Genomic DNA, 10,311 nt, shown 5'->3' with positions numbered 1-10,311 from the left:
TCCACCTGTCTCTGCCTCCCGAGTGCTGGGATTAAAGGTGTGTGCCACCACCGCCCAGCTTGTTTCTGTCTTTTTTAAAACAATGTTTAGGTTTGGGCTAGGCATGGTGGTGCAAACCTTTAATCCCAGCACTCGGGAAGAAGAGGGAGGAGATCTATGTGAGTTCGAGGCCAGCCTGGTCTACAGAGCAAGTTCCAGGACAGCTAAGACTGTTTTACAGAGAAACCTTTTCTCAGAACACGTGCCCCTCCCCCACCAGAAAAAAAAGACTTGATTGTGAACCACCTGCTATGGGTACTGGGAACTGAACCTGGGTCCTCTGCAAGAGCAGGTGCTCTTAACCACTAGCCACCTCTCCAGCCCCCAAGTTTATTTTATAAAACAGGTACAATAAGAGCACAACATACCCACCCATAAACTAAAACAACTATACCAATATATTGTTATTGAAATCTGATGAATTATTAATTCTGGAACTTTCAATTTAATTTTTTTTGTTGTTGTTTTTTTCAAGACAGGGTTTCTCTGTGTAGCTTTGGAGCCTGTCCTGGAACTCACTTGGTAGCCCAGGCTGGCTTCGAACTCACAGAGATCCGCCTGGCTCTGCCTCCCAAGTGCTGGGATTAAAGGTGTGCGTCACTACCGCCCGGCTCAATTTAATATTTTTAATCTGAGATGGTCTATGGGAAAACTGAAACTGTGGTAAGGCAAATGACCCAATCACCTCTTAGTAGTGTCATCACCTGGGGAGCAAGCCTTCATCACCAGAGCCTTTTTGGGGTGCTCCATTAGCTATCCAAAGAAAATGTACTTTGGAGTGATACTTTGAGAGGAAGCACACATTCTGACCCACAGTAACTTTTAACATTTTCAGTGATCACCCTGGCTTGCATCAGTTGTAGCACTGGAGACGCAAACCCCGAACTTCAGCTTCTAGCGGTGCACCTACGCCTCTACCCTTGACTCAAGATCGGTCCTCCTTGGTCGGGGCAGGTCATTCTCTTCCATCCGCAGGTAGCTCCAGGAGGGATGCACATGGAGTGGAGAAGGAAAGGGGAATATCTGCCTAGTTAGGTAGATCAGCTGATCAACCAGGTGGTCAATGCAGGTGATATGTCACAGCCAGAAAGTCTTTCCACCCAGGGACCACTTCTTGATAATCACAGTAGACGTCTGGAGAGCTCTGGGCCACATGGTATAGCTTATCTTTTTTTTTTCCCTTTGGAGACAGGGTCTCGCTATGTAGCCGTGGGGTAGTCTTGATCTTACAGAGATATGCCTGCCTTCGAACTGTTGGGATTAAAGGCATATGCCACCACAGCCAGCAGATTTATCTTATTTTCTGTGTGTATGTTTGCATGCTCCCATGGAGGCCAGAGGACCATGTTCTGTCTGCCTTCCCATCTTATCAGGACAGTCTGTACCTGGACCTCGCCAGATTCAGCAAGACTGGCTGGCCAGCAAACTCCAGGGACCCTTTTGTCTGTCTGTCTCTCCACCGAGGTTATGTGTGTTTGCATTCAGCCACAGACTTTATCGTATGGGTGCTGGGGCTGGAGCTCAGGCCCTCATTCTAATGCAACGCTTCACGGTCTGAGCCATTTCCTAAGCCCCATATTTAAATATTTTACTTTCACTAGGTCACTGGTGTACATAATATGGGCAGATTTATCTGAACATAATAATAAACCTTTATAGCCTGAACTGGTGGTACACGCTTGTACACCCAGCACTCAGGAGGCTTAAGTAGAAGGATCTGAATTCCAGTCCTGCCTGAGTCACATAGTGAAGCAGTCTCTAAAAGTTTTGAGTGTCACTTGTGACCCTTTGGTTTACTGTACATGGCATACTGATCCATCAGTGTCGCCTAACTTGATGCAGAGAGCCCTGCTTGGGAAATCACATTTCCACAGAGCGCTTGGGAGGCCCTCCAGGGCGTGAGCCGGAAACTCCCGTGCAGGATGCTAGAAAAACTGACCTGTTACCCCACATCGACTTGCAATACTAAGCAGCAACCTGGGCCTTGCCACCTAACTCCATCTCGGCCACCGTACTGGTCCAGAATGAGGAAGGGATAGTTAGGAAGCGCCGACGCAACCAGGGTGCTAGACGGGGAAACTGAGGTCTGGGCTCTGAGGCGACACCCCTTACGCCGTCCAGGCCTGGAGTAGGTACCTGGCGCTCGCGCCCGGCCCGCAACACTTCCTGTCCCGCGCGGGTGCGGAGCTCACGTGACCCGGGGCTGGGCGGAGATTACCTGAATAAGGACGTCACGTGGAAGGAGGCGGGGCAGGGGCGGGACGTCCCCGTTCACGTGACGGTCGCCACCGCGGAGCGCCTCCTCGCCGCACTCCCCCTAGGCTTCACTCTCGCTCTCCCGCTCTGCTTGCAGCTTCGCCTCCGCTCTTGCGGCGCGACCGTGTCCCAGACGCGGCCTGGAACGGCCAGCCGCCGTGAGCCCCACGCCACGAGCGATGCGGGCCGTTCAGCCGGGACCCGTGCCCTCCGGGCCGCGCGTCGCGCTCCTGCCGCCGCCGCTGCCGGTGCTGCTGCTGCTGCTGCTCGTGGTGGCCCCGGCCTCCGCGCAGGCCCAGGCCCCGGCCCCGGACTTGGCCGCTCTGTGCAGGTGGGTGTCCCGCGTGGCGGGCGCGGGCCGGGGGACACGCAGACGCCCGCCCCTCCCCGCCCCCGCGGGAAAGTTGCCCGCGTGGCGGCTGCGGCGCCGCAGGGCGACGCGCGGGGACCCGCCGCTGTGGCGCTAACCCACGGAGCCCCGTGCCTGGCCACTTGTGGCTGTCATAAGTCGGGCGGCTTTGTGCGACTCCCGCGGCCGGGTGTTCTCCCCTCGGAAGTTGCAGGGAGCAGAGCTACGGCTGGGCTTTTGTCCCACTGCACGCACGTTTTCATTGAAGTTCCAGCCGCGGGGCTTCAGAGAGGTCCCCTCCAGTGTGCAGACTCTCCAGGGAGTGCGAGCCCACGCGATGGCTTTGGAGTTGGGTTGTGGTGGTTTCAGATAGATCCTGTCAGTGGCAGTTCTCCTTTCTCCTTATTTAAAGTTGCTCTTTGTCAGTGGGTGATGCCTTTTCTTTTGATGGGGGTTGAGGGGTGGTCATCTGTGTTGGCTTTCAAGACTTTACCCTTCAGTTCTCCCAGTCAGCTTCCTGTCTGGTTGCTCGCTCACATGATGTCATTGTCTCCAGAGTGGATTATTCTAGTAGTCTTCTGCTCTGGGAATCAAGGTTGTATAATCTCCAGTCTCCTTGAAGTTTGTTGGTGTTGGACACAGACTTGTGGGCCTAGGGAACTTCCAATACCAGGAGTTAGGGAAGGGCCTCCTTTGTACTCTTTAGGGTGATGGGAAGTCAAACCTTTTCTTGTTTTTAAAACTTGGCTAAGAAGGAAGCGGGCTGAAAATCTTGAAGCCAGCTTTTACCCTTGACTTTCATAAGCGAGTCAGATATTTCTGAGCCAAACTTCAAGTTTCTGATGTTAGTTACAGGCTCCTCTTTCCCCCTTGTATCAGAGAGTTTCGTTCTCACCCGAAGTTCACAACTTGTAGGAATCATTAATGTAGAGCGAATGAGGCAGACCAGACTTCTTTTTCCCATTTTGGAGAGTATTTGGAGGGAGCGCCTGCTGCACTGCGGTTTATAGACCAATTAGCTGCCCGAAGAGAAACTGCTGTCCCTGTAACTTCATAATATGGAGGAAGGTTGCCCCTTAGACAATAGGGGGGGCATTTAGAACAGGAAATTTTGGATTAAGGACTGCTGTGACTAAGAATTAACACAGCTGGGCTAGTGCTGTGGACGTGGTCTTACTAGTTAATTGGAATTTGTTTCTTTTGAGGGGGGTGGTACTGAGGATCGAACCTGGGTCAGGCATGCTAAGCAAGTAATCTACCACTGACCTACAGCCTTAGGATTCCTTAGGATTCTATTTTTACACTATTATTTTTAAAGAGGGACAGAAAGAGAGAGATGTATCTGCCATGCAGAGGATGGAACAGGATCTCAGATCCTTTGGAGCTGGAGTTACAGGTTGTTGTGAGCGGCTTGTCTGGGTGCAGAGAAGTGAACTTGGGTCCCCCATCTCCAGACCACTCTGCGGCTATAGGAGAATTCATTTCTTAAAAAAAAAATTAAAAATTATTTTTACTTTATTCTGTGTGCATTCGTATTTTGTTTGTGTGTATGTCTGTTGACCACATGCCTTCATGGTATCCCTGGAACAGGAGTTAAAAATGGCTGTGAGGCACCATGTGGGTTCTGGGCATTGAACCTGGGTCCTATGCAAGAGCAGCAAGGGCTTTTAACTGCTGAGCCATCTCTCCTCCAGGACCCTAGAGTTTGTTTCTTTCTTTCTTTTCTCTTTATTTCCTCCCCCCCTTCAAGACAGGGTTTCCCTTTGTAGCCCTGGCTATCTTGGAATTCACTCTGTAGCTGGTCTTGAACTCAGAAATCCGACTGCCTCTGCCTCCCGAGTGTTGGGATTAAACGTGTGCACCACCACCTGGCCTAGAGTTTATTTCTTAATAGGTTAAAAGTTGTCCAGGAGAACTGATAAGACAGACACTGGTGTCTCAGGGCCACTCTTGTGCACGGTCATCTCACTATAGTGAGCTAGCTTTTGGCATTCATCACATGGGGGTGGGGGGTGGGAGTACTGGTACTTAACCTGGTAGAATGGCCTTTGTGGCTGCATACCGGGACCACTATCACTGTGGCATGGCTTTGCCAGTGCTAGCCATGGTCTAAGGCTTTGTTAGAGGTGCCCGCCATAGTCTTAGACTATCTCTAAGGTTGTTCCTCTAGATTTCCTCAGGGAGGGTGATCTTCCCAGTCCTTCACATCTGTCCCTGCCTGTCACTATGCTCCATTTGTATGTAGAAACTTGCTTGGAACCAATTTTAGTGTTTCTTCCAAACTTAGTATGTACTTTGTCATGTGTGTTCCTGTTTAGTTTTGTGTTCTGGGAGATCAGATCAGGCCTGGGACAAGCTGGGCAGCTGTTTTCTTACTGAGCTATACCCACAGCCCTTTAGAATTTCTTCATGCTTTTAACCACTTCCTGGGAATGTGGGCAGTTACTTGAGTACTGTGAGATAAAGTCGCCTTCAAGTCCCCTAAGGTGATCACATGTATAAGGAAGGAGGTTAGCAATGCTTTCTAAATCCAGTATAAGTCGCATCAGTATCAAGGGAGCATGGTGTGTTTGGCCGTTTGTTTATTCTCTTCACAGGCTCCATGGCTGAGATGTAAGTAGCCCACATGGGTCTCCTGAGTGTGAACAGTAGACTCCTGTAGTTGGTAACGAGGACTATTCCAGGTGTTTGTAAACCAACTGAAACAGACTACTTTTTCCTTGCTAAAATAAATAAATAAATGGACGTGGTATGGTTTGGTGCCCAGGGCAATTCCTGTAGTTGTTATTTCTGTAAAGGTATTGGCGTGCCCAGGCATCACAGGGCTTTCCTAAGCTCGAGCCATAGGTTCTCAGCCTCTCCCAAGAGAGGCTAATTTTCAGAGCACAGTAGGGAAATTCTGGCCTATTTCTGGGGTGTCAGGTTCCGAGCTTTGAGATGAGCTCGTGCTCTGACCACTGGGATGGGGTGCAGTTTCTACTGCATTTAGCCTTGGGGAGGAGCGAAGGGACCCAAGTGGAGGGAACATTTAAGCAGCAGGTCTTGGATATTTGCACAGTGGACAGGCAGGCCTGCTCTGGGATGTGTGTGTACAGCAGACATGGCAGAGGCTCACAACTGCTTTCTCTCTGAAGAGACTGTACGTACACACACTGGTACTGGGCCCTGAACCTCGGGCCTCATGCCTGGTAGGGATGTCCTTTATCTGCCAGCTGCGGCCCTTTGCCTTTACCTTTTGAGACAAAAGCTTTCTAAGTTGCCCAGGCTGGTCTTGAACTTGCCATCCTGCTGCCTCGGTAGCCAGGATTCCAGGCATGACTTGGCTTGGTTGATAATTCATACTTGTCAAATGTCTGGAGGACAATGTGCTGTGGAAGAAGTTACTCAGGGGTCTCTCAGGGTGTGGTGTGCTAGTAGAGAGCTCGTGTGTAAAGAACTTACTTTGTGAGACCTGTTGGTGGCACTGACCTGGATAGTCTGGTGTAGGGAACATGTGAAGGTCAGTGGGGCAGGGTAATTGAGAACAGGAGAGGGACAGCGGCCAGGCCATGCAGAACCACCAGACGGGACCGAGGAACGCTCTTGCTACTTTAAACTTTGCAGGATGCCATGTTACATATGTTCAATGCACATTTCCACCCTTGATTTAGGTGTTTACAGTATTCTTCATGGGGGAAAGCTTAACAGTTGGAACTGATTATAAAATGCTTGGTCTAGTGGGTACCTACTTTGAAAAATTTATACAGGATGTGTTTTCTCCAAATTGTTTGGGTATGAATGCTGGAGAGTTTTTATTATATTGAGGACAAGAGAATAATGAAGCCAGCTGGGAGTTGCAGTCAGTTTAGTTGCTATCTCTAGGGAGATTTTTTTTTTTCCCTCCTGCAATTTTTCCAAAAGAACAATGCTTATATGCCTAATTTGGGCCACATGTTAGCCTGGATTGCATCCATTTGTGTGCATGCATTTCTTTTAACCATAAGTGTGTGTTAGCTAGGATTGTTAATTATGGTGACGTTATGTTTTTCTTTTTTTTTTTTGACAGGGTCTCATACGCCCTCACTACAGCTCACTGTAGTGTAGTTGGGGGTGACCTTGAACTCCTGGTCCTTTTGCCTCTACCTTCTATCAGATCTTAAAACAGCATCTTTATTTATTTATTTAGTAGATCATAATTTGTCTTTTGACCCCTTAGCAGTTTGTTTTTATCACATATTTGCAGAAATTTAAGAGTTTCTAAGGTGTTCAGAGTCAAGTCCTTTCTTAGATATGTGTACTGTGTTTCCCTCCCCCTCCCTCCCTCCCTCTCTCCCTCCCTTCCCTTTCTGTTGCTGTGATAAAACACCATGGCAAGACAGTTTATAGCTAAAAGAGTTTATCTTGGCTTTAACTGTAGCGTAAAGGAAAGCCTGCCTTGCTTCCTCCAGCAAGGCCATACCTCCTAAGCCTCCCAAATGTCACCACCAACTAGGGACCAAGTAGTCACTATGAGAGCCTATGGGGCCATTCTCATTCTAATCACAAGACCTAAGGAATCTTAGCTCATGGCAGAACTTCACTGTTGGAAGGCCTTCCTGTGCATTGCAGAGTGTTAGGCAGCCCTCCTGGTCTGGACCCAGCAGGTGCCAAGGCTTTTTACCCTCACCTGGGTGACATAGAGGAAAATGTCTCCAGATATTTCAGATGAACCCCCTAACTATGAAAATTTCTCCTTTTGGGAATCACTGAGTACCCCAAGGTCACAGAGATTTTTCTCCAGTGTTTAATTCTAGAATCTTGGTTAAATTTTTTGTGTATTGTGAGGAGAAGGTGAGGGTTCATTTGCCCCTGAACGTGTTTTTTTTTTTTTTATTTGCTGTCCTGGATGTGGTATGCTGGCTGAGTTGTGCCCCCCCCCCCCCCAGGTTCCTTTGTGTAATTTAAACGGAACTCGATTTGTAGACCAGACTGGCCTCGAACTCACAGAGATCTGCCTGCCTCTGCCTTCCAAGTGCTGGGATTAAAGGTATGCTGTAATTTTTCTTTGCTGTGTTCTCAACTCATTTTTGTTATCAGGAATATGACAGTTTTATGGAATCAGTCAACTTTTTTTTTTAAATGCATTGGGATCAGTTTTTGTATGAACTAGACATTTTCTATTCCATACATTTTGGTAGAATTTAGCAGTAATGTTCTAATAATCTGGTACTTTGGGGAAGGAGGGGTAGAATATGGGGAGGAGCTTGAATATGGTATCAGTTATTTATTTATGCTGAGGCAGAGTCTCCTGTGTAGAGTAGCAAGCCTTGAACTTGGAATCCTCCTGCCTCAGTCTCTGGAGTCACAAGCATTTGTTACCTTTCAGGTTTACATTCTTGTTTATTCAGATTTCCTGTCTTTTCTTTAGCTAGTTTTGATAATCTGTGTTTTGCTGGGGGTGGGGGGAGCTGGGGAGAGATGAAGAGAGAGGGAGAGAGGGAAAGGGCACGTGCAAGTGTGTGCATGTGTATGTATTGTGTCTATGATGTGTGTGTGTGTGTGTGTGTGTGTGTGTGTGTGTGTGTGTGCGTGCGCGCGCGCGCGCGTGCACCCCTGCCTCTATGGTGTTATGTGTGTGTGGTCAGAGGACAACCTCATGTGCCTTTTATCTTTTCTTTGAGACAAGCTCTCTCACTGAGTGGTACTCTACCCAGGCTAGCTGGCCTCTGAGCTTCCAGAGATCTTCCTGCTTCCTCTACTCCGATCCCCTTCATCTATGGGATTATCAATATGCTGCTGGCTTTTTAACGTGGGTTCTGGGACTCTAATTTACCTTCTCACACTTATAAGGTAAGTACTCTACTGGCAAAGACATCTTCCCACCCTCAAAATTTCTCTAAAAATTAATTAAAGACAGGGTCTTGCTGTCTATCCTAGGCTGTCCAACTTGTGATCCACATCTTTAGTCTTCAAGTGCTAGCAGTCAGTGGTTTTTGTCATCACACCTAGCTTTTTTTTTTTTAGATGTTTTCAAATTTTTATGTGTATGAGGTGTCTAGTCTACATATATGTCTGTGCACCATGTGTGTTTAATGTCTTTAGAGTTCCTAGAAGAGGGTGTTGGATCCCCTGGGACTGGAGTTATAAACAATGGTTAGCCACCATGTGGGTGCTGGCAATAGAACCTGGGTCCTCTGGAAGAACAGCCAGTGCTCTTAACCACTGAGCCATCTCTCCAGCTCCTAAGACATTCTTGACATTAACTTGTGCACATCTTCCTTCACTGTATTTACCAAAGGCTTGTTTACATTTTAGTCAATTCAGAAGAACTAGTGTCTTAGTTAGGATTACTATTGCTGTGAAGAGACACCATGACCATGACAACTCTCATAAAGAGAAAATATCAAATTGAGGTGGCTTACATTTTCAGAGGTTCAGTCCATTATCATCATGATACGTACAACATGGTGGCATGCACGAAGACATGGTGCTGGAGAAGTAGCTGAGAGTCCAACATCTTGACTTGCAGGAAGTGATCTGTCTTACTGGGTGTGGTTTGAGCATATATTAAGACCTCAAAGCCCACCTCCACGATTACACACTTTCTCCAATAAGGCCATACCTACTCCAACAGAGCCACACTTCCTAATAATGCCATTCCCTTTGGGGGGCATTTTCTTCAGACCACCACATTCTACTCCCTGGCCCCCAAAGGCTTATAGCCATATTATAATGCAAAAAAGTTTAACTTCAAAAGTCTCCATAGTCTATCATAGTACCAAATTTGATTTAAGAATCCAAAGTTCAAAGTCTCTTCTGAGATTCATGCAGTCTCTTTACTGTAATCCTCTATAAAATCAAAATAAAAAGATCACACACTTCCAACATATAATGGCACAGGATATACATTACCATTCCAAAACATAGGGAAGGGAACATAGTGAGGAAATACTGGACCAAAGCAAGACTGAAAACCAGCTGGGCAAACTCCAAACTCTGCATCTCCATGTCTGATGTCAAAGTGCTCTTCAGATCTCCAAGTCCTTTCATCTTTGTTGACCGCAACACACTTCTTTATCTTGGGCTGGTTCCACTCCCTGTTAGCAGCTTTCCTTGGCAGGTATCCCACGACTCTGGCATTTTTAATATCTCGGGGTCTCCAAGGCAATCTAGGGTTCTCCTTCACAGTTTCATGCAATGACCTCTCTGGGCCTCCATTCAGGGACACACCCCAACACATGCCTGGCCTCAGTGGCTTTCCAACGTCTCAGAAGCAAATTCCATAGACCTTTTCTTCTATCTTTAATTCTAAAGCCAGAACCACGTGGCTGAAGCTGCCAAGTTCTGCTGCTTCCTATAGGGAGCTGGAACATGGTCCCCTTGTTCAATTACATCTTCACCAGCTTTCTGTTTTCCATGGTTTCCTTCACTGCCTAAGCTTGGCTGTCCTTGAACTTGCTTTATAGACCAGGCTGGCCTCAAACTCTGCAGCCTCTGCCTTCGTTGAGTGTTGGGATTAAAGGTGTGCACCACCATACCTAGCTGTAAGCTTTTCATTAATTCCTTTTCACAAGTTGGAAATATAGGTGAGTGGGATCTTGCCCTGAGGTCACTACTTCCTTTATTCCATTTCTTTATCCGTTATCTCCTTGAACACAGGATTTAGCTCTGTTCCACTTCCTGGTTCTCCTTTTCTCAATCTGTACGTT

General features: G+C 47.6%; 1 protein-coding gene across 1 annotated transcript in view; it reads left to right on the top strand.

The window, feature by feature from the left end:
* Positions 1-2,309: 2,309 nt before the first annotated feature.
* Positions 2,310-10,311, top strand: part of Igf2r (insulin like growth factor 2 receptor) — a 98,098-nt gene continuing 90,096 nt past the window's right edge. Inside the window, exon 1 of the mRNA XM_052750850.1 lies at positions 2,310-2,626. Coding sequence (XP_052606810.1) covers positions 2,475-2,626 — 152 coding nt within the window. The 5' untranslated portion in view covers positions 2,310-2,474. The remainder of the gene's footprint in view (positions 2,627-10,311) is intronic.

Source organism: Peromyscus californicus, unplaced genomic scaffold, assembly GCF_007827085.1.
Source record: "Peromyscus californicus insignis strain IS unplaced genomic scaffold, ASM782708v3 Scaffold_22__1_contigs__length_63687245, whole genome shotgun sequence".
In the NCBI taxonomy this organism is placed as follows: Eukaryota; Metazoa; Chordata; class Mammalia; order Rodentia; family Cricetidae; genus Peromyscus; species Peromyscus californicus.
This window is presented reverse-complemented; position numbering and strand designations above follow the sequence as displayed.